The sequence below is a fragment of the Pteropus vampyrus genome, unplaced genomic scaffold, assembly GCF_000151845.1.
Source record: "Pteropus vampyrus isolate Shadow unplaced genomic scaffold, Pvam_2.0 Scaffold22902, whole genome shotgun sequence".
NCBI classification, from domain to species: Eukaryota; Metazoa; Chordata; class Mammalia; order Chiroptera; family Pteropodidae; genus Pteropus; species Pteropus vampyrus.
In genome coordinates, this window is record NW_011911683.1 from 12,995 (window position 1) to 37,885 (window position 24,891).

Genomic DNA, 24,891 nt, shown 5'->3' on the forward strand with positions numbered 1-24,891 from the left:
ACGAAATCTTTCCTCAGGCCTCAGCTTTCATAATGTTAATAATTATAGCAGCTAGGTTAAAGTGACTCCATTTTATATATTCCTTATTTTCACTCTTTCCTCAACTGAATAGAAATATGGGGAAATAAAAAGTATGGGAGTGAGCAACGCAGAGGGACTGTGTGGTTGTCTTTATATAGGTGCTTTGAAAGATTATATTAAAATATTAATTTTGATTATGATATTTTAATTAACAGTTTTCATTAATTCAAGTTGGTATTTCAGGGAGGAAATTTTTCTTCTACTCTTCAAGGTTCTTCAGGCTAGTCTAATAATCAAATTGACTAGAGACAGATTAGCAGAAGAAAAACAAATGAAAGTTTAATAACAGGTATACCTACCTCCTGTAAACACGGGAGAGATACAGGAAACCAGGAAAGACACAGTAAACAAGAGTAAGATTGTTATGCAAATTTAAATACACGCCTTCTCCATTGATAGTAAAGGCAGGCCTGGTACAGTGAGGGACAACATCCTTACAAATGAACATTTCTCTTACAAATGTAAATGTCCTTTTACAAAGCATAACTTCTACTTGGTATTCCAAGTAGTCTGCTGTTTCTTAAAATGAACCAGCCTAAAATAATCAATAACTCAATGAGGCATGCATAGGGGTGGCACACTGCTCCCCTTCAGCATGAATTAATGATCAGAATAAATTATGACATTTTGTTATTTGCTCTGTGACCTTGGGCTTCTTGCTCAACCTCTTTGTGTCTCAGTCTCCTCTCTTCTCATGTAAGGTAATAATAACAGCACAACTACCTGTGAGGGTTGTGATATTGAATGGGTCTGACACATGTGAAGAAAGGTTCCACATCAGAGTACATGTTAGTACATCAGACTAACAAAATTTTAGTCTTTTCAGTTCTATATTGGAACCTTAAATGAGCATAACAAAGCATCCCTTCCTAGATGCTTTAAGAAAACTCATGGAGGCCATTTAGCACTTGTGGCTTAGAGTGTGGACTATGTGGGTTTGGATCCTGGATTTCCCATTTGTGTCGTGAATGGAAAGAGGAGTTATGTAGTAAAACTAACAAGCTCAGGGGGCTGCTTGGCAGGCTTGAAAAGCTCAGTGGCTGAGAGTAGCCACACAGGATGCTCTAATTATAAATTCTTAACTGGGCAGGTCATGGTGGGTAGTCACATTCCTGGCTTATAGATTTCTTAATAAAAACTTAACCTTAGCCTGAACCGAGCCCTGTCCATTGTTTTTGTACATCTAAGATAATATACCCTTGGGATGTTGGTAACTATTTTCTCCAGACCCTTTTGAGGCATAATCACCTGAACCAGGGCTTCATGACCCTAAAATTTCTCATTGTTTTCTTGTTGCACCATACCATCTGTATTTACTGTAAATGTTAAATGTTAACTATCTTGTACCCACACATGTAAAACAAGTTTGTATCTCTCTTTTTACTTTTTATCCAATCCCAGAGATTTCCCCACTTTGTTTTCTCTCACTTCCTTAATTTACCATCAGGAGATGTCATGTAACCTTCCTTATGTTTTTTTTCCCCTTTGATTCCAAGAGCATTTTAAAAACTACAAACTTGCCATTCTCTGGAGCATTTTGTCAATATTTGGAGATTGTACTTTCGGGCTGGTCTTTGTTTTTGTTTTTTTTGGCTCAAATAACTCTTATAGAGGTTTTCAATAGGTTTGGACTTCATTTCTTCTTTCATTGACACTGTTTATGGGGCCCTGGGAAAGTCACTTATTTTATCTAAGCCTCACTTTACTCTTATACGAAATGGGCTAATCATAGTTTCTGCATCACAGGGTTGTGCCAGATGAAAAACAAACTCAGATTTAGATAAGAACTTTATTCAAAAGGACAATTGTGACAGGAGACTATAATCTCAGGAATCTTCAGGTGTCTCAAAAACAGACAGAAAAGACTTTTCTTTTACAGAGAAGGGTAGCAGACCTTAACAGCAACAGGAAGCTGGGCAAGTAAGGAGGCATCATGGCTGGGATCTGAGCAGAGGGGCCTATGGTGAGGGCAGAGGCCTCACAAAAGTCAAGACAGGGCAGAAGGTGAGAAATGGGCAACTGTGAACACTCGATCAGTTCTGGGAATTAAGTGAAATTATCTGTGTCATAGCTTACCAAAGTTTCTGGGTATTAACAATAAATGTTTTTTTTTTTAAAGTTATTGTTATTAAAATGCTTGATTGTACAGTGCTTGAGATTAGCTTTTTCTTTCTCTGGAGCAGAGTAATTCAGTCACAATGCCACAATGATAACATCCCACTCAGTTGAACATCTACTATGTGCAGACCCAGTACAGAGGCCAGTAGTGCTTGGGTGCTAGAAGCCACAGGAAAGCAGGGGCATGGTAAGTTTTGTATTTAGGTCTGTCATCTAAGATCGTTCCTGCCATTCTGGGTCTACTTAATGCAGGCGATGCCATTCCCTGATGCAAGGATTTCAGGAGAACCATGTGTGGAGGGACTGGAAAGTTTAGCTTAGAAATGCTGTATTGCGGGGCCAAGGAGACATTTAAAAACAAATACTTAACAGGCAGGGCAGTAGTCTGGGCTGGAGACAAAGATATGGGAGTCAGGAACGTAGTCACGAAAACCACAGCAGTGAAGATCATCTGGGAGAGTAGTTAGACCAAAAAGCAGTGCTCTGAAGTCAGAACATCAACAAACACTTCAGGAGCAGAGTACTTTCTTTAAAATGCATACTTGTCACTTTGGTGAAAGGTAAATATTTGTTTATGCACATGTGTGTGCATTCTACCGCTAATCGCTGAGCACTTATTACATGCAAAACACTATGTTGGTTTCCAGGATAAAGAACTAATGGCTCTTCTCCTCAAGCAGCACACTGCTCTAGACCAGTGATTCTCAACTATAGAAGAGTTGGCTCCCTGGGGACATTCGGCAACATCTGGAGATATTTTTGTTGTCACATCGAGGAGCGTCTAGTTAGTAGAGGCCAAGATGCTGCTAAACATCCTACAGTGCACAGGACAGCTCTCCCCACTCTTGACAAAGAATTACTTGTTCTCAAATGTCTGTTATGTGGAAGTGGAGAAGCCCTATCTACACTAAGAAATGGTATATGCATACACACAAGAAAACTGAAAAACCATTCCCTTCTCCAAACTGAGAGTGGTTGCTTGTAATTGTCAAGTTGGCTAAGCCAAACTATATTTCCCAAAGTCCCCTTTCCTATGTTTCCTGTGAGGGTGCAGCATGAGAGAGGGTGCAGCATGAGAGTGATTCTGTGAGCTTTGGAGGACAGACGGGAAGCAGTAGCATCTTGCAGCTCATGCACACTGTTGCCCGTCTGCTGCCTCCCCTCACTGACACCAGGCAGCAGCTGGGCCTACAACTGCTCGCCTTCCCCAGGATCTCCTTCACCTTCTCTTACTCTGGGCCAGGGAGTGTGTGTTCAGAACCACGACAAAGGGTTCCAGCTTCTGTAGGACACCCACACTATGGAAGACATGGGCAATAAAACCTGATATGGGTTTCAGTGCATCTTCATGGGCTTCAGCTCCTGTCTGTGAGTTACAACTTGTTCTTGTGTCTCACATGTTATATCCACCTTTCCTTGTTGATGTCCTTCCCTGTGGGCTATAAGCTCCAGCATCAGATACGAGGACAACAGTCTTTCAGAGATGGCTTAACTAGTTCCCATAATTACTAAGGGCAAATCCTTGATGTGTATATATGTATTTGCCCTAAGTAATTGTTGCAGTAGTTATAGATTGACATTCGACCTTAGATTGATCCCTGCTGATATGTTAGGTTGAAGTCAGGGTCAGCTTGTTATTGTTTCTAACAGAACAAAGTAATTTTGTAGAAAGGCAGATTTTTTTTTTTTTCCTCACTGGGGCCAATCATAATGGTTCTCTCCCACGAATTGTTCTAAGCTCTTTTTTTTTCTTTTTTTTCTTTTTCCTTCTCCTCCTTCCCCTGTTCTTCCACTTTCACCTCCTTTACCTTTTCCCCCTTCCCTCTTTTCTCACTTTTTTTCCTATCTCACCTTTTAGATGAATATATTCCATTGATAGTGCTTATAGATTAATATATGACCTAAAATTCTCTCTCCTACATTTCACAGGTGTGTGCCAAGACAGTATCCATGGTTCGTTGACTCAAACCAAGAGATCAACAAAAAATCTTCAGTCATGTCCTGCTGCCACCTAGGTCTTTAACACTGAATAATTGCGATGTCATAATTGGAATGTTCCCATTATGTTGAGATGTTCCATCCAGCCCTTTTTTTTTTTTCCTCCCTCTGGAGATCCTCCAGGTTCCTCATGTCTTGCTTAAGCTGCTCAGAGCAGAGCTCTCCACTATTTCCGGGCACACAGATACCAGGGTTTGAAGAGGGAGGAGAAGCTGAGTGCTCTTCATATTTAGTTTGTTCAGTCCTTTGTTCCAATGTCTTCTTTTCTACACCTGTATGTTTGACTGGTATGGTTGGGTGAAACCTGGGGATACTTTTCCTCTTTTCCTTTATTATCACTAATAACCCAGGTCCATCTGCATATTGTGTGTATGTGTAGGGTAACAATTAGAGAAAATAATTTAGGTTTCATTTTGTTCTTCCTTGTGTTTACCTTTTCCTTTCTCCCATTCAAGAGGGCCTTGTGCTCATGGGCCCAGTAGAATGCTGAGGTAGAGGGGAAACCCCCAAAACGAGCCCCATGAAAGCCCAGTGTCATGGTACCAAATGCAATTATAAGGAATAGTTCACACTTTTATATTCAGGCATCTGGCATAGATCTATGAGGTCATTTGTAGCTCAGATGCCCACTTCCTACTTTCTTTGGCTCCTCAGTTTGGAAATCTTCCTATGGTTATTTCAGGGCCAGGGATGCTACTCCACGGAGTCTGAGGGTATAGGCAAAAGGGAAGTGGGCGCTGGGCACTTCCATTGACACGATAAATCCGCTGATTGCCTACAATGTGCTAGGTCTCTTGTTACGCACTGGGGAGTAGCCTCGAATCAGAAACATGAGTCCAAAGTGTAGAGAAATAAGTCAGATGTTGAAGAAAGCAATACAAAGTTGGCAACTCCCATAAGAAAAGTTTCTGGATAGTTTTACTACTAACCTTAGGGAGTGTGTGTGTGGGGATGTGTGTGAGCATATAAGGATCTACAAAGGGAGGGACCCATTCAACTTTTGTTTCTTGTCTCTTCCTTTTAATTCCATGGTAAACTGGTTTTCCTAATTTTATGGCGGTTGGATTTGCAAATGGCCTTCTGTGTGAAAACTTATCAAAGATTTGTTTTAGTTTTCATCTTTAAAATATTGACAGTATATTTGATAATGACTACAATACTTTCATTTCTAAAATCTGAATCAAGAAAACTCTTAAATAAGATATTGATGCCTCTTACCCACATTCTTATTTCCTCATCAAAGAACAGAGGTAGGTGAATCAGTCCTGATGGTTTGATGTATCTGAACCTCTGGAACATCATTACCTGTGTCATTCTTTGGGATTCGGCACATACTACATTGTATTGATATTAATCAGTAGAGTAGGTGTTTCTAGTGGACTGTCATGGGGTCTGACTCACTTTCATCCTTGGTGCCTGCAGATCTGCAGTCAACATTCACAACCGTGCTCAAAGTGGTAGGTTTTTAGCATGGCCAAGTGAGCTTTAAAAACTCCGTAACAGAGAAAAAACAAACTTTAATTTCTCATGTATAGATTTTCAGAGGCAGTAAGGCTATGCTAAAGCTCAAGAATTGTAAATTTAGCACATTTTCTAGGTGATTCTCATGATCAGCCATGTTTGAGTGCCAATGGTCTAAATTGAATGGAAACACTGTTTGTGTTGTGTGTCTGTGAGTATGTGTGTGTTTCTGTGTATAGTTCTCCAAGGATATCTTAATTGCCTATCTGTTTGCCTGCCTTCTGCCTATTAAGTGCCAAATCTAATCTCTGATTTTAGTGTTCTCATTGTAGTGAGGGCATAATCACAGCGTATAACTTCTTATGTCTTCAGTGGTTATCCACCAGTGACCAGCACTCAGCAGTGAATGTTAATTGTTTTATTGATGTTTGTGAGAAACATAGTTGTCAGTGTGCCAGAACTACATAGTGTATGTAGCCTATCATCTTGGCAGGTGCAGAAGTGAGATTCACTGGCTTGTAACCTTCTCTGAGGTCCTTCTATTGCACATCAGTCATGTCGACAATCCCGCAGGACTCCCTGTTTTATCTTTGGGGGACTTCAAAATTTCTTAGTTGATCGATTGCTTTCCAACAGTCCTTTTACAGATGTGGAAACTGAGACCTAGAAAGTAACTTTCCCAGGATCTCCAAGCTGGGATGTGGGGCAGTCAGGGTTTGAAGTTTGAATTCTAATGAACATAATAGATTTGACTCTATATTAGTGCCTGATTCATAAAACTGAAGTTAATGTCATAATGTAACACATAGAATTAGTAGTACCTATTATCTTAATTCTGGGCCATAGACTGATAAGTTATTATCTAAATCAGTTTTTTAAAACATTTTTTGTTTGATCAAAGGAAGATTTGTAGAAAATATAAAAAGAGAGTTGTATTCACTCAAATTTTTGCCCCTCCCTTCTAAAACACATACCATCTTTATTATATTACCTTTGAATTATAATTTTAATTTAATATACATAAGGAAACCCTTGCTGATGATGGCAGGCTCAAATTATTAATTACTAGTCTCAAGTAATTCAAACATATTAGCCAACGAGACAAAAATAGAAATTATTTATGATACATCAGTCATTCTTTTTTCCTATGAAAACAGAGAATAAAAATTAGTCTTAGTTTCTCATTTTAAAGTACTTTTCTTCTTTGAATTACATTAAACTTTCAAAGATAGAAACACCTCTATATTCAGAGAAGCAGTGTAACAGTACATTTTTCATTCTTAAAGAAAAAATTGTGAAAAATCAGTTCTGAGTCTGCTCTTCAATTCTAAAAGGACGCTAATTTGAAAGATGTATAAATCCAACTTAAGCGGGCACCATGTTTTTTATTTGAAAGTAACATAAAATTCTAAGTTGAGCCAAGCTAATTGGGAAGGAGAAGGAATGAGTCTGTCCTCCCTAAACTTTGTCAATTTGGAAGCAGATAGGAATTGACAGAGAGAGAAGAATAAGTTTATTGTATCTTCTCATTTGCCACCAAGTCAGAGAGCTCATCATAGAGGTTTAAACTGGTCCATCTCCCTAGAAGGTAGAAAAAGTTAATTAATTATGCATCATTCTTTTTGCTTTCTTTTCCCTTTCTTCCTCCCCTACCCCTCACCCCTCTTCTCATAATTATTCTTGCTCCTTACTGGTTACCTACTAATTTTTTTCTATACTATTCTCACTTTGTTTCAGTGTTTCAATCAATCTCTTACTTAACTGTGTTTAGGTTATAGGAGTTGAAGTTTCATTTTATTTTGCATCATTTATTATTGAGAATAATTTTGATAAGAGGAACAGAGAGCTCAAGTGATGTATCTAAAGCCACAGATAATAAGTAGAGGAGCCAGGATTTGAACTCAGGATAGTTGAACCCAGAGATTGTGCTCCTTTTTTCTGAAGCTTTGCTGCCTCACTGATTTTCATACTTTTAGTAAATAACAACCAACAAAATGTACTGAGCCTTTTAACTGTTGAAATGGATGCATACTTATCACCACATGTTAGACACTCAGTCGTCAATCTTAGGAAGTAGTTTTAACAACCACATTTTACAGATAAAGAAACAGTTGAAGGCAACAGTCTTCTAAGACTGCACAGCTAGCATTCAATCTATGTCATAGTTTGCATTTTAAGGCACGTTTTCATCTATTATCATTCAAGAACTGTGCCAGGCTTGGGAACTTCTCAATAAATACTTTTGCCTGAATGGATGGATGTTGATCTGCACATTTTCTGTAGAAGATTGGCAAAGGTGGTTGGGATAACTATGACTGAGAAGTAGGTGTTCATTGTACTGTTCTTTTAAATTTTATAGATTTGAAGTTTTCCATATAAAAAGTTAAAGAAGGAAGGAAGGAAGGAAGGAAGGAAGGAAGGAAGGAAGGAAGGAAGGAAGGATGGAAGGAAGGAAATTAACTCTGACAGGGTTCATTATCCCTTTGATTCTCTGGTGTACGTACACTGACAACTGTATAGTCCATCTACTGTCTTTTGCTATCAAGTAATTTATTCATTAAAATTGCTAACATATGGTATCTGAATAGACGACACTGAAAAGAGTCAATGTGCTAACATGTACAGGTATGTTTTTTAATTTATAGGTAATCCTCAAATTTAGTAAACTACTATCTTCTATCCAAACAGCAGTTGTATTTCCAGTAAATCTTGCAATGAAAATTTGCTACCTAACTAAAATAGCGTAAATATCTTCTGTGAAAACAGAAAAAAAAAATATCATGTTTGAAAAAAATTAGTTAATTTAGAAAACATGGATTCATTTTGGAGGAATCACAATATTCTAATGCCCAATATTCTTACCACTATCATAAAAATAATTTTGATGAATTGTCAACTGGTAGTATTCTTTTCTCTCTAATTGTGTTTATTGACCAAAAATTTTAAATACAACACAATAGAATTGAAAATTTATAGAAAAAAACAATAGTCAATGAAATTTATTTGTAATACATGCATTTTACAGTTGAATTTTAGAACTTTTTATTTTTTATATTTCAAAATATATGATTAAACTTTTATGGAATAATATAAGGTAGAAGGAAAAAGTGAGTCTTCATACCCATAAACAACTACATTTAACATTTTGGTTGAATTTCCTTTAGGTCTTTTTTCTATTTATAGTATTTGCTTTTTTCTTATTTATATAATTGTATATCCTGTTTACATTTTCTGTATTTTGCCCCATTTATTTATTTACCATTATATCGAGATTGTTTGTTTGTTTGTTTACTTATTAAGGTGACATTAGTTGACAAAATCCAGTAAGTTTTAGGTGTACAATTCAACAGTAAGGCACATATATATATTGCATCGAGTATGCAATGCCCATAGATTTCTTTCTGTCACCACATATTTGACCCCTTGTAGCCCATCTACCTCCTCCCTCCCTTCCTCCCACCCTCTGGTAACCACTAGTCTATATCCATGTCCATGAATCTCTGTCTTCTTCATTTGTTTCTTTTAGGTTTATATCACACATATAAGTGATATCATGTGCTTTTCAACTTTTTCTGTCTGGCTTATTTCGTTTAACATGATTATCTCCGGGTCTATCCATGTTGCAAATGGCAGTATTATATCTCTTCTTATGGCTGAGTAATATTCCATTGTATATATGCATCACCGCTTCTTTATCCAATCATCTATTGTAGGACATTTTGGTTGCTTTCATGTCTTGGCCACCATGAATAATGCTGCTATGAACATCGGTGTGCAAATATCTTTTCAGATATTTGTTTTCAAGTCTTTGGGGTAAATACCCAGTAGAGGGATTGTTGGATCATATGGTAGGTAGATCAATTCTTAGTTTATTGAGGAATCTCCATAATGTTTTCCATAGTGGCTGTCTGTATCAATTTGCAGTCCCACCAGCAGTGTATGAGGATTCCTTTTTCTCCTCATTCTCTTCAACACTTTTTATTACTTGTTCTGTTGATTATAGCTATTCTAAAAGGTGTGAGATGGTATCTCATTGTAATTTTAATTTGCATTTCCCTAATAGCTAGTGATGTTGAGCATTTTTTCATATATTTGTTGGCAATTTCAATGTCTTCTTGGGAGAAGTGTCTGTTCAGGTCCTCTGCCCATATTTTAATTGGATTGTTGTTGTTATTATTTTTGAGTTGTATGAGTTCTTTGTATATTTTGGATATTAGACCCTTATCAGAGGCATTGCTTACAAATATATCTTCCCATTTGGATGGTTGTCTCTTTACCTTGTTGACGGATTTTAGTTTGTGCAAAAGATTTTTAGCTTGATATAGTCCCATTTATTTATTTTGCTTTTACTTCTCTTGCCTTTGAGGTCAAATTCATAAAATCCATTTTAAGTCCAAGGTCCTTGAGTTTAGTTCTTGTGTTTTATTCTATGCAATTTATTGTTTCGAGGCTTATATTCAGGTCCTTAATTCATTTTGAGTTAATTTTGATGTGTCTAGTTTCATTCTTTTGCAGGTGGCCTTCCAGTTTTCCCAGCACCACTTATTGAAGAGGCTTTCCTTTCTGCACTGTATGTTTTTGGCTTTTTTGTCGAAAATTATTTGCCCATATAAATATGGGTTTACTTCTGGACTCTCGATTCTGTTCCACTGGTCCGTGTGTCTGTTTTGCTGCCAATACCATGCCGTTTTGATTACTGTCGCTTTGTAGTATAATTTGAAGTCAGGCAGAGTGATTGCTTTAACAATTTGGGGTCTTTTGTGCTTCCATAAAAATCTGATGATTTTTTGTTCCATTTTTTAAAAAAATGTCAATGAGATTTTGATGGGGATTGCATTAAATCTGTATAATGCTTTAGGTAATATGGTCATTTTAACTATGTCGATTCTTCTAACTCAAGAACACGGGACTCTCTTTTCATTTTTTTATATCTTCTTTGATTTCTTTTAATATGGTCTTGTAGTTTTCATTATATAGGTCGTTCACGTGTTTTGTTAGATTTATTCCTAGGTATTTTATTCTTTTGTTGCAATTGCAAAAGGAATTATTTTTCCCACTTCTTTTTTTTTTTGATGCTTCATTATTAAAGTATAGGAATGCTATGAATTTTTGAATGTTGATTTTGTATCCTGAAACTACTGTATTTGTTTATTGTTTCTAGTAGTGTTCTTGTGGAGTGTTTAGGGTTTTCTATATAGAGAATAATGTCATCTGCAAATAGTGACAATTTGACTCCCTTATTTCTTATTTGGATGCTTTTTATATCTTTCTCTTGCCTGATTGCACTTGCTAGGACCTTCAATGTTATATTGAATAACAGTGGCAATAATGGACAGCCTTTCCTTGTTCCTGATCTTAGAGGGAAGGTTTTTAGTTTTTCACCATTAAGTATAATCTTGGCTGACGGTTTGTCATATATATCCTTTATTATGGTAAGATACTTTCCTTCTCTACCGATTTTGTTGTGTTTTGATTATAAATGGATGCTGTATTTTGATGAAGGCTTTTTCTGCATCTGTTGATATGATCATATGATTTTTATTTTTTAATTTGTTTATGTGGTGTTTCACATTAATCTATTTGCATATGTTGAACCATCCCTGTGCCCCTGAGATGAAGCCTACTTCATTGTGGTGTGTAATCTTTTTAATATGTTGCTGCATTCAGTTTGCTAGTATCTTAATTAGGATTTTTGCATCTGTGTTCATGGGAGATATTGGTCTATAGTTTGTGTGTGTGTGTGTGTGTGTGTGTGTGTGTGTGTGTGTGTGTTATCTTTACCAGGTTTTAGTACTAGGATAATATTGGCTTCATAAAATAAATTAGGAAGTATTGCCTCCTCTTCGATTATTTGGAAGAGTTTGAGGAGAATAGGTATTAAATCCTCTTTGAATGTTTGGTAGAATTCATTGACGATGCCATTGGGTCCTGGACTTTTCCTTTTTGGTAGGTTTTTGATAATTGTTTCAATTTCCATACTGCTGATTGGTCTATCTAGATTTTCTAGTTCTTCTTGATTCGGTCTAGGATGATTGTATTTTTCTAAGTACTGGTCCATTTCTTCTAGGTTAATTAATTTGGTGTTATATACTTTCTCATAGTATTCTTGTATTATCCTTTGTATTTCTGCAGTGTCTGTCGTAATTTCTCCTCTTTCATCTCTGATTTTGTTTATTTGTGTCCTTTCTCTTTTTTCTTTAGTGAGTCTAGCCAGAGGTTTGTCAATTTTATTAACCTTCTTAAAGAACCAGCTCTTTGTTGCATTTATTTTTTTATTGTATTTTGTTGTTGTTGTTGTTGTCGTTTTCAATTTCATTTAATTCTGCTCTTGTTTTGATTATTTCTTTCTTTCTGCTGATTTTAGGCTTCATTTGTTCTTTCTTGTCTAGTTTTTTGAGATGAAGCATTAGGTTGTTTATTTGGGCTCATTCTTGTTTTTGAAGATAGGCCCGTAATGATATGAACTTTCCTCTTATGACCACTTTTGCCGTGTCCCAAAAGTTTTGATACGTTGTACTGTCATTATTATTCATTTCTATGTATCTCTTGATCTCTCTTTTTATTTCTTCTCTGACTCAGTTATTCTTCAGTAGCATATTGTTTAATCTCCATGTATTTGTGGTTCTTTCCACTTTCTTTTTACAGTTAATGTCTAGCTTCAAAGTATTATGATTAGAGAATATGGTTGGTATGATTTCAACCCTCTTATATTTGTTGAGGCTATCTCTGTGTCCCAGTATGTGGTCAATCCTTGGGAATGTTCCATGTGCACTAGAGAAGAATGTATAAGCAGCTGTTTTTTATGTCCAGCTGTGAGTGTTAATTATGTCCAGCTGATCTAATGTGTCATTTATGGATGTTATTTCCATATTGATTTTCTGTCTGGATGATCTGTCCATATCTGACAGTGAGGTATTTAGGTCCACTAGTATGATAGTGCTTTGGTCTAGTGTTTCTCCCTTTAGGGATAGTGTTTCTCCCTGTAGTTCTGTTAGTAATTGCTTTATATATTTCAGGGCTCCCTGATTGGGAGCATAGATATTAATAAGTGTTGTGTCTTCTTGGTGTATGATTCCCTTTATCATTACGAAGTGTTCCTCAGTATCTTTGTTTACCCTTTTTATTTTGAAGTCTATATTGTCCAATATCAGTACTGCTACTCTCGCTTTTCTCTGAATGCCATTTGCTTGATATATCATTTTGAACTCTTTCATTTTGTGTTTATATTTGTCTTTGGAAGAGAGAGGTGTCTCATGGAGACAGCATATGTTTGGTTTTGTTTTTTGATCCAAACTGCAACTCTGTGCCTTTTTATTGGTGAGTTCAGTCTATTTATATTTAGGGTGATTATTGAAATATGAGGTTTTCCTATAGTCATTTCATTTTTAGTTTTCTTGTAGCTCAGCATTTGCTTCCTTGTCCTTTTTTTTTCCAGTTGGGTTTTGTTAGTTTCCCCTCTGATCCTTCTTGTTTTATGTTATATACTTTAGTTCTGAATCTTTGGCATGTGGTTATCATTATAAATATATAGAGGATAGTTATATATACATAGTAATCCATTTTCTTTGGTGTGTGCCTTATATCCATTCCCCTTCGTGAATTTAGATATTTGAATCCTCCCCTTTTCTGTTATTGTTGACTCAATTTGTCCCTCTCTTCTTACTGTTTATGCTTATAATGCCCTGTTCTTAATAAGGGTTTCACTCTTCTGCTTCTATCTGCCTGCTAGTTGCTTTACTCATAGTTTTGTATTTTTTGTCATTTGTTTTAGGTGAGCTGACCCCTTTCGGTATTTCCTATATTGCAGGCCTCATAGTGGAGAATTTCCTCAATTTTTGTATGTCTGGAAAGGTCTTTATTTCTCCTTCATATCTAGAGAGCTTTGCTGTATACATTATACTTGGCTGGTAGTTCCTTTCATTTAATAGTTTGAATATTTGATTTCACTCCTTTCTAAGGCATGTAAGGTTTGTTCTGAGAAGTCTGACAATAATCTAATGGGGTTTCCTTTATAGGTTACCATCTACTTTTGCCTGGCTGAAAATTCTTTGCATTAACTTTTTATATTTTTAAGATCTTGGGAGGAGACATTTTAGGGTTGAGGTAATTGGGTGTTCTGTTGACTTCTTGAATTTCAAGCTCCAGCTCATTCCTTAGATTTGGTGAATGCTCACTAATTATTTTTTTGAAAATATTTTCTAATTCCTGCTCCTTTTCTTTACCTTCGATAATGCTCATTATTCTTATATTTCCTCTCCTAATGATATTAGCTAGTTCTTCTATTTCTCTTTCATTATTTTTCATTTTTTGGTTTCTCTCTTCTTCCTTCTGATTTATTATAGATTTCTTTCTTTGATATCACTGATCCTTTCCTCCATTTGTTCAACTCTATTTCCCAAACTTCCTATTTCATTTTTCATCTCTTTTAGTGTGTTCTTCACCTCTAGAAGTTCTATTTGGTTCTTCTTAAGAGTTTCAATCTCCCTGCTAAAGAACTCATTCTACTCATCTAGTTTTTTTTTCAATTCCTGGAATTATTGATATGAATTATTTTGGATCTCATTGAGTTTTTTCAGAAGTGCCATCCTGAATTCTCTGTCATTTAAGTCACATATTTCTATGTCTTTAAGCTTATTTTCCAGATAGAGGATGTATTATATAAAGATTTCTCTTTAGCCTGTTGCAAAAAAGGTGTTTTTCTTTTGATTTCCAGTAGTTGGCGTCTAAGCCTCTTGGATCCCTGCTTTATATAAAGCCTTAATAATGCCTTTTGTTTTTCCTTGTAGATGTTTAATCACACTCGCTACCCTCAGTCTCGGTCCCTGTCAGTGTTAGCGACAGTTTTGGTAGCTTTTGCTCAGATTCCCTTGGGGCTCCATGGTGTTTAGTCTTGGAGGATATGAGGGGAGATGCTCTCTGAGTGGGGGATGGGGCTGTGGCTCAGCCACACATTTTGCAACTGCCGCTGGTAATAATCGACTGTTGCTTCTCTGCCATCCACACTCTCTGCCTTGTGCCCTGATCCCTGGGCACTGTCACTGCGTGGTGCTCACAGCTTTCCCATGCAGGGCTGTTCAGGGAACTTGCCAGAACTCACCTACTCCTCCTCCTACAGGGAGCTCCAGCTGCAAGAGGCAGCTTCTTTGTTTCTCCCAGTCTACTACCATACTCCCTTGTCTCTGACCTGTGGTAGCTCTTATTAGCAGTTCTCTCTTTCAGACGTGCTTGTGTGAAGGTTGGGTGGTTATTTTATTTTATTTTTTTTTTTGAGTTTTAGATGTTCAGCTTATTGTTGTTTCAAGGGGAGAGATCTGGAGACATCTCTCATCCATCATGTTTCTGATGTCACCTGTTTTGCTCTTTTTAAGTAACACTATGTCATAAGTATTTTCAGTATTATTAAGTTTTGAAAAAAAATTTTAAGGTGGGGGAATGAAAACAATAAAAAAGACACTCTGGGAAGATACAGATATAAGACATTAGGTAACATTCCCTAGGTGATGAACTGGGGGAATTGGGTGGATGGAGACAAGGGCAAGATGTAGACTTTCTAACTGAATTCTTTTCTATATTTCTCTATGTGTACACATACACTTGGGCATGAGCACAATTTTTCATTTATAGACATATATAACACTGTTAAAACTCTAGAAGAAAGAAGCTCAAAGATACAGAGAGCATTTTGATGGTTGTCAGAGGATGGGTAGGGGAGTAGAGGAAGGGGGCAGTTAAAAGGTTTAAATGGTAGTTACAAAATAGTCATGGGGATGTAGAGTATAGCATGAGGAATATAGTCATTAATATTGTAATAACAATGTATGGTGTCAGATGAGTACTGGATTTATTAGGATGATCATTTCATAAGCTATATAAATGTCTAATCACTGTGTTGTACACCTGAAATTAATATAATATTGTATGTCAACTATAATAGAAAAAATAAAAATTACAAAAACTTTAAAGAAAATTATTTGAACTATTTAAAATTTGAAAATTATATTAAGTAGGGAGACCTTTATTTACATTTATTTATATAAATTTCAATTAAAGAAGTGAGTTCTGTTTAATTTTTTCCTCATGCATCAATATGTGTATTTAAATAACCATGTGTATGAATAATTGCCTGATCTGGTTTGGTTATTAGTTGAAATAATTACAATATTTTACTGCTTATAGATTTACTTTTATTTTTTCTATTGTTGATAATATACAATTATTTTTTGATATTAAATACTTAGTGATTTTTTTCCCCACTTAAGAATGATTTCACGATTTCTCTCTTCTATATTAGAAACCTCATCAAAATGTAGGGCTTTTTTTTTAATTTTTAATTTTTTTTTTTATGGGTATGTTTTGTTCTTTTCCAGGAAAAAGAAAATACCCTAAAGCATATTTCCTATCTTCCTTGGTAACTTTAAGCCACTGTGTAAATTTAATTAGGAAATGGTGAGAACATTTTGGGCCAGACCATGATGTATTATGGCTGACAATATGTGCATATAACAAATGCCCACTGAGGATTTTCACATAATATTATTGTAAATGTCTATATATTACATGGATTTCTTTTGCCTCCAGACCTATGGTCAATAGGGTGTGAGAATAAAAATTTTTGTCATCTTTAGCCTGGGTATGTTAACATGCATAGAGAGCAAACTTCTGGGTCTCAGAAACACAATGTTTCCATGAGTTGATAAAAGGGACTGCCTGGACTTTGTAGCCTGGCTCTGGTTTTCTGTAGGTGCCACCTTCTCCACCCTCTCATTCCATTAGTGCTAGAGGCCTGCTTTGGCCTCCTGCATGCTGAGGGGAAAGGACAAAGACCTTAACTTACCCCACAACATCCACAACACTGGCAGTCTCCACAGAGGGTCCCTAGGAGGCCATTGACCACCTGGAAAGCGCAGAGAAGCATCTGGATCCCTCCTGTGACCAGCAGGATGGAGAAAAGTGTCAGATTCCAGGGAATCACATTTTCAGGCTCTCGGCACTTGCTCCATAAAGCTTCATCAATGAGGTAATCCCTGTGGGGAGCATGGGAGAGGAAAGGAGACATCTATAAAAAGAATGAAATACCCTAGACTGGAAATTCATCATCATAATTTTTTTTGGAATACTTCCAATCTAAAACATAAGTTCCATAAGAAACATATTCCACAACAACAGCACTTTTAAAAACAATACCTAAAATTTTTATTGAGTATATATTATGTTACAACCTTTCTAAACATTTTAAACTTATTCACTTATTTGTTTCTCATATAAAACTGATGATTCTTTTCTTCTATTTCACAAATAAAGACATTGAAGCACAGAGAGGTTAAGTGACTTCTTCCTAGGTCACACAGCTACCAAGGGACAGAATGATTTTTGTGAGCTGACCAAGAGGATGGGTAAATTCAATCAATATTTATTATAAGGCCTGGAAAATGAAGACACTTCAGAAGTAGAATCTCACACATGTTCATGACTTTTATCCCACCTACTGTCATTAGAGATCATTTGAACTTTTGACAAATTATCTATCAAGTCTACTGGCCATCTGAAGCCATGTAAAGTACAACAGTGTCATATAGTTATAGGGAAGAGCTCGATCTTTTTAAAGGCCTAATTCTAGCCTTAAAAATTGCAAATTAAAAAAAGTATTGTGAATTTAACTATATTTTTGTTAACATATTCCACATGCAAAAAGATTTAATTAATTAAAAGCAATAATAATCTGTTGCCTTAATATATATTTTACAAAGACTTTAAAATGGAGAAACTGCTTAATATGTTTATAAAATAAGTATATTAGGAGTCCACTGCAATATACAGGGCAGTTTATATTGAAGAAATGTGAAGTTACGCTATCTGTGATGGAGAAATATGTAGTTATGCTATCTTCAAGACCAAAATAACAGTAAAGTGGGTCAATCTTATGGATTATTATCATTCCTTCTCACATTCTTAGAGTTATAAATTGGTATTCCCCTCTTCCTTTGTGCACCCTCTATTCTCCCAAGGCCTCAGTGGGAAATTCTTCATCCGGCTATTAAATTAAGTTGCCTTACGGTTTTTAGATCTTTTTGATAACTCTTGTTTCTGATGAATTCTCCAGTGGATCAGTACACACTTATATAAGGACATTCTGTATTAAAATCCAAAAAGTCTTTGCAATGATGGAAGATACCTTGGCATTTAATAAAGCAGAAGGAATGAAAGTACAAACATTTCGTTCTCGATTTAAATATAAAACGTTTATAGCATCGATCCGCCTTTCCTTAAGGCACAGGTTCTAGCTGCTCACTAGCTGTGTGACTTATCTGTAAAATGGGACTAACATTGTCTGTCAAACCACAGTTATTGTGAAGATTAAATGAGTTAATACTAGTAAAGTGCTTAGGACAGTGCCTAGTGTGTAGTAAGTGCTCAATAAGCGCTAGTACTGTTATTGTTACTTTACTTAATCTGAACTGTCTGATTAAAGGAAAGGGCCTGGTATTTTGGATTCCAATGAACTTGGGTTTGAACGCAAGCATTCCTCTTTCTAGCTGTGTATTCTTCATACAAGTTACTTATCCTCACCCCACATCTCCACCGGAGCATCAGTTTCTTCATCTATTAGACAGGCTGAGAGCAACCTCACAATTGCGACAGTTCACTGAGAGAATATACCTTTTGTATTGTTCTATGAGAGTTCTTTTTGGTATTTATTATTTTTAAAGTCTTGTTCTGTTCTGCATTTTTCCATGTAGTTTTATCTATCTTCACAATTTTTAAACGTGATGATGACAAGAGGTTATGGAGAGACAGTAGTTTTCAGTCACCTTTTGTAAAGAAAAGACCCCAAGATGAAGTGACTGGCAATCCTGAGTTCTTTCCCTCTCCTGAAGAGTTTGTACAGTGGCAAGATGACAGCCCCTCCTGGTGGTGAGATTAGTAAAATGCTCATGGGGGAACTTGGAAGCAAGGGTTGAGTTTGGGTGCCTAGAGCAATCCTCTCAGCCCCACTCCTGCTGCTGCCTCACCCTTCACAAACCACCAGGATATCCCATTCCCGGCCCTTCTTCTCTCCCCGCCAAACTCTCAGGTTTTGAGACTCAGAGATTGCGGCATTGATCGCTGCGTCCAACTCTCCAACTTCCGGGGAGAGGGGGCCCTGAGTTATCATGGGCCTGGTAGCTAAGCATGTTTCCACATTCTGTGAAGCAAGAGGAGCTGAGGCAGTGTACATAACTGCAGTTTACTCCACCGCAGTTTTAAAGCACGCCATTCTCGCGAAGGACACTTCCACGTGAGCTGCAGTAATCCCAGCATCATCGGAACAGAATGCCATGGATTCCATGCAACTCACTTCTTGCCAGCATCTAAGGCAGCTGAAGGAAGGAATAGGGGGGCCCGAATGCTTGCCTGGCCCACTCTGCCTGGTAATTCAGGTGCCACCTCTTCCTCCGAGACAAGAGTCCTGATGCTCCTCCTGCCCTTGGCTGGCTTTGGTATCCCTTCTGTGCTTCCCAGCACTCTGTGTCGTTCATTGATTGTCCATCTATCTTCAGTGTGGGACTGCACACTCACCAGAGCAGAGACCATGTCCCCTACCTCTGCCCCCATTTCCAGCACAGGGAGTGTGTTCAGTAAATAACAGCAGCTTCTGTGTATTGTGATCTGCTCATGTGCCAGGCACTGGGCTAGCTGCTTTATGTCACCTTCCCCAGTCCTCCCAGGAGGTGGTGCTTTCCTTGGCCAATGCCTGGCATGGAGTAGCCTTCAGGAAACTGTCTTTGAATAAATGAACATACGGCCGTATGCAGATTAGAAATTGAATCTAGAAATGGAAGTGCCTGGATATGATCCTAGGTCTGTCTGACTCCAAAGCCATCCTCTTAACAATTACACAAATCCCTCTATAGTATATTCGAAATATGATTTATTGATGAAACATATAAATGCCTCTATAATAGTGTGTCAATCAAGGTTTACTTATAAATGTGATAAAGAGATTATTCTCTTTGTATCCACATTAATGCTTGAAAAGATTGAAATTAAGTCATAAAATAATTATAAAAGCATATTTTAGAAAGTTCTAATACTTAGTAATTAATTCCATTTATAACATTAAGTTATTAAAAAAATAATAAAGCTGAAAGCTTAGCAAGCAGTATCTGGCAGTAACTGTGCTGAGTGCTTTATGTACTTCATGATATTTCATTCTCGCCTGAACTTGTGAAGTACATCTGGATGTCACCACATTTCACAGAGAAAGAGCTGAGAGATGAATCCATTGTACATTATTCACCATTGTTATGTGGCAGATGTATGACTACCTTAAGTCCTGTAAAGACAAGGACAAAGCCAGTTCTTAACATTTGTGGTAGTTTCTTGTTTTGTGACAGCTGCGAACACGTTGTATGATCCTTTGTCCCACTACTGATGGATGTGCTTTCAGCTCTAGGGAGTGTGTTCAGAAGAAGCTTGGGGTTTCTTGCTGTTAAGTAATCTTTGAAGTGCAAATGCAGATAATGTTAACTGAAAGTCCAGAGAGATCATTAATTGAATTCAGTTCTGTGTCTTGATGGGAGAGTACTCTCTTCACCACTTTCCCAGGGAGCAAGCAGGGTTGCAGCCTGACGAGGGAGTACTGTGCTTGGCTATGTCCTTTGTTCTTCCCGCACTGCTGAATGTCCTTGGCCTTTCCTCTGGTTCCCTATCCCCTTCCCCACAGCTGTCTCCATGCCCTGTGCCAGCTGCTTCCCTTTCGTCAGCTCAGGGTCAAGGCAGAGGTGGCCAATTGTCTTAGAGAGGAAGACCTTGAGTGGGAGGAGATCCTACTTCAAATTAAGCCAAGAAGATATATCTCAAAATGTCCCAGGTTCCTTTTCCTTCTGGGATGCTTCTTTAGTATAGTTCTCATGACCAAAAGAGTTAATTATCTTTGCTCCTTTAATATGATCACCAACAAACATTTTTGAGGAAAACAGTGTTAAATACTACATCATTGAAGAGCCCTGGATTTTGTGCCCCAAGCTGGAAATCTCAGAATCCACCTTGATCACTTTCCCCCTTTTCTCTCACAGCTAATCCTGATGATTCCATCTCAGATAGTCTCTGAAATTTGTTTCCTTCTTTTGAGCCCAGTTGTATTGCCTTGTGGATGCTCATGATCTCATCTGGATTGTGACTCCAACCTCCTATTTTTACGTTCTCTCTCAAGTTACTGAGCCCTTCTGTTCATCTTCCATGTTGCCACCAACATAATGTTTCTGAAACTTCCAGGAGTTCACATTGTGTTCTGCCTGAAGCCTCTGCTGTCTCTTGGTGTTCTAAGGGTCTGGCCTGCCCCTCAGTCATCTGCCTCACATGGTGCCCCCTTCTTTGCCTCTCCCCCACATTCACCCTGAGCTTCTGGCTGCACAGTAAACTGACGTTCTCTGACCATGTTGGGCCTTTTCCTAGTTGCCTCAGGGCTTACTCTTCTCTCTACCTGAAATGTGTTTCCCTTTATCTTTGCTCATCTTCCAAAACCAGCCCATATCATCCCCTTAATGAAATTTCCCTTGCATTCCTCCATTTCATCCCTTTCTGCATCGTGAGGGTCTGGCTTGTGTTGTCACCCTAACTAAACATGTGCTCACAAGGACAGGGACCATGTATGTCCTCCTTTGCTCCATGTTTGGGAGAAGTTTCTACACAAAGTAGGGTACTGTCAAGTGTTTTTATTTTGTTTGTTTTTTTAATTCTCCTTCTATTACTTACTAGCTGGGGAGCCCTCAGCAAATTAACCTTTTGACCTTCATTTTTCTAGTTTGGGGATAGGAATTCTCAAATTTATTAGGAAGATTAAGTAAGATTAATATATGCAAAATACATAGCCCTTGATCATTAACAGGAAAAGGTGGAGGAGGGAGAAGCAGCTGCCTCTCCTGCCATTTAGTGACAAGGGGAGAGGGGCAAACTGTCTTGAGCACTTCTGTTTGGGCTCATACAAGTGATTTATCTTTTCTACCTCCTAAGTAGCTGTGTACGTGTGTTAGGTTTGCAGTGACAGTGATAACTGCTGCAATGCTTACACATTGGGATCTGATAGATAAGAAGAGTCCATGGCATAGTAAAAAGGACTGGAGATAGGAGGCTCCTGAGCTTTGCTAGGTGGAATCTATACTAAAAGCAGATAGTGTGAATCAATATAAATTGTGTTCAAGATAAAGTGCTGTGACTTGGAGTCAGAAAACTTAGATTCAACTTCAGTCATTAATAAACAGCATTCTTTTCAGAAAGTCACTGTTCTCTCTGGGTTTCAGTTATGTCCTCTGTAGCTGAGTTGATAATCTCATAAACTTTTTTGGGAGGAACAAATGAAACACTGTGGGTGAAAGCACTTTGTTAACTGAAAAACACTAAGCAACAGAAGATTCAATTATTGTTATATATAACTCAGGATGGGTGTCTGCATTCCAAGGGAAGGTTTGGAGCTGGCAGTGGGAGAAAAAGGTCAAAAAAGGAATATGAGTTCTTGTCTCAGAGGCTAAGTCACAGGACATAGGGGACAATGGAACACTGAGAAAACTATGGTAGGTGGCAGAGGATGCAGTGATATGCACTCTGCCTGGATCCATCCTCCTGAAAGCCTTTCTTGTACCAATTGTGCCATATTTCATTCCTTGCACAGAGAATGGACTTGCATCTTACCTGGGATTAAATTCTAAAGTCAGGATGAACAGGAAAACGCATAAATAGTCAAAATTATCCTTACCCTATCAATTGCCTAGGAAGTGTGATATATATGGTTTATGATATGACCTTACATACCAATTTTAAATCATATGATAATTTAAAGCTACTATGCAGATGTCTAGGTATTTAAACCTTTCCTTCTTCAGAGCCTTATCAAAGCCATGAAGCGAACGGAAATATGAAAAATTCTGAAATGTTTCTACTTGTCTGAAAAGTTTATTCTGCTTTTATTATTAAACCTCTCTAATCTGATATCCATTAAGGGATGGATTACTTGTGAGGAGTAGATAAAATAACATATGTGACAATGTTTATCAGAGAGTAATGTACAATACATGATTGTGATGTACATGAAAACTTGCTTCTCCAGAAGGACTAGCACAGAGTACTTTGAAAAGTGATTTCCCGTCCTTGCCCCAAGCTCACATTTCCTGTACTGGCTCACAGACCAGCTGTCACTCTCCTGACCTTGGCCATTAGTTCCATAGCACCACAAGCAGGGTGTGAGTGTGTCAGGGGAGGTGTTAGGCCCTCAATGCCAGATGTATAAGACCATTGTACTGCTTTGGAATGTTACTTGACATCTGTTGTGTTCCCTTTCTCCTTCTGTCGTTTTGGACATAAAATTAATCTAATTGATTTTAAGTTAATCAAGGATAGTATTCACGTAATAGAATAAACAACAACCAAAAAAACATGTTTAATGCTGCGCTGATGAATATCACTTGTACCCTACTCTACAGTTAAACAGGAGTACACGCTTCACAGGGCAGTGGAGCCCCAACTGTCTTCTGTAAGATGAGAAGGCTTTTCACAGTAAAATAATTTTGAAATCACTGCACGCTATATGAGGATATTAGAGGTCTTATACTCCTGTTTCACTATAGAGTAAGGTAGAAATGATATTATATATGAAACACTTGCGAACAAACCGAGACCTCAGATCATAACAGAACGAGTACTGCCATCTTTCCCATCTGAAGCCCACTCTGAGGTTCTTCGGACTCTCACTGTAAAGTAGTAATAGGGATTTGAGTTCATACATTGGTGTCCTATAGATTTTCTAGTCATAGACCCATCTTTCATGTGCAGCAGGACCCAAAAACCACATACCCCAATCCTCTAGTTGTCAGTCACTGTGCTTGGTGGATGGGCTGCGATGGTGAACAAAATGGAACAGTCCCAGGCCTTGTAGAGGTTAGAGTCTACATAGCACTATCTAATAGACTGTCTGTGACGAGGGGAATGTCCTAAGTCTGTAACATTCAATACAGTCACTACTAGCCACCTGTGGCCATCGAGTGCTTGAAATAAGGCTAATGTGACTGAGGAATTTTTAACTTTATTTCATTTAAATGAATTTAAATTTAAATATCTACATAAAGCTACTGGCCACTGTATTGGACAGTGCAGTCTAGAGAGAGAGGATGTGTAATGCAAAAAGGCTGAGACTGGAAGTCAGGATGTATGAATTTGAGACCTGCCTCTGCCCTCAACCAGCAGTGTGACTTTGAGCAAGTTAAACTGGATAAGCCTGCCTTGGCAAGGAGCAGCTTCCTCTTGGGGTTGCTATGGAGATTAAATGATAAATTTGTGAAAAAAATGTCTTTATAAACTACAAAATATCATGAAAATTTGAAGTGTTATTTTAATGAGATCTGTTAACATTAACTCTCATGAAGAATCTAGTGTTTCCAATGTCATTTGCACCTTAAAAAAGTCTTTTAGTTATAGACCGTTCAGGGTATTAGTGAGAGCCTTTAAGCTTTGTTAGTGAGTAATTATTCTCGTTTTCTGATATGAGATTTGCAATGGAAGCCACTACTCTCTGTTTGTTAATATTAATAGTTGTCTCACGTGTCTGCTGATAAATTTTGGATTTGAGTGGAGATACCACCTATTTCCTTCCCTCAAACCAGTTGTGGTGCCCTCTTTTATTATTTCTCTTGGTCTCTATCAAAAGAGCAATTAGAGGTGAGATGTATTGCAACTTCACTCCACTCTATAACTCCAGCCCTGCTCAAAGGAGCAACATGCCAGATACTTGTAAAATGAAGATGACAGGGCAAGTGCAGTTTTTCCCCCTGGGCCATTTACCTGCCCGTGCCCCTTGTGGTGACAAATGACATTGCAGAGTATACTCTACCCGTTGTGGAAGGGGTAGCCCCATGTGCTATTGACCATGAGACATTTAGGACCCTTGTTGATGGAGACAGCTGAGATGACAAATGAATATCCAGCACCCAAGAATCCAATCACAGCAAATATTGTGGAGGTGAACATCTAAAAGAGAGGGAGAAAAAGGCAGGTTCTTAAGGCAGTCTATAGGTTGTACTCAGCACACCTACCCAACCTGTTGTTGAGTGTGGTTACTACAGGGACATTACGAGGTAGGAACCAGTATTTACAGGAGATGGGGCTTGTGGGGTCTCCTACAATGATTTTAGGGTCACATGGCAGGCAGGTTCCGCTTATGAGAAAGAATAGACATCTAGAAATACTTCTCATTGGTCATAGTTA

At 37.7% G+C, this 24,891-nt stretch overlaps 1 protein-coding gene across 1 annotated transcript; it reads right to left on the minus strand.

Moving 5' to 3' along the window:
* Positions 1-7,040: 7,040 nt before the first annotated feature.
* Positions 7,041-24,654, minus strand: LOC105311049 (transmembrane 4 L6 family member 4; the record flags this gene model as incomplete). Its single annotated transcript, XM_011387093.2, has 3 exons — positions 7,041-7,239; positions 16,493-16,682; positions 24,518-24,654. Coding segments are annotated over 3 exons (345 nt in total), but the record flags the coding sequence as incomplete, so codon positions are not given.
* Positions 24,655-24,891: the final 237 nt, after the last annotated feature.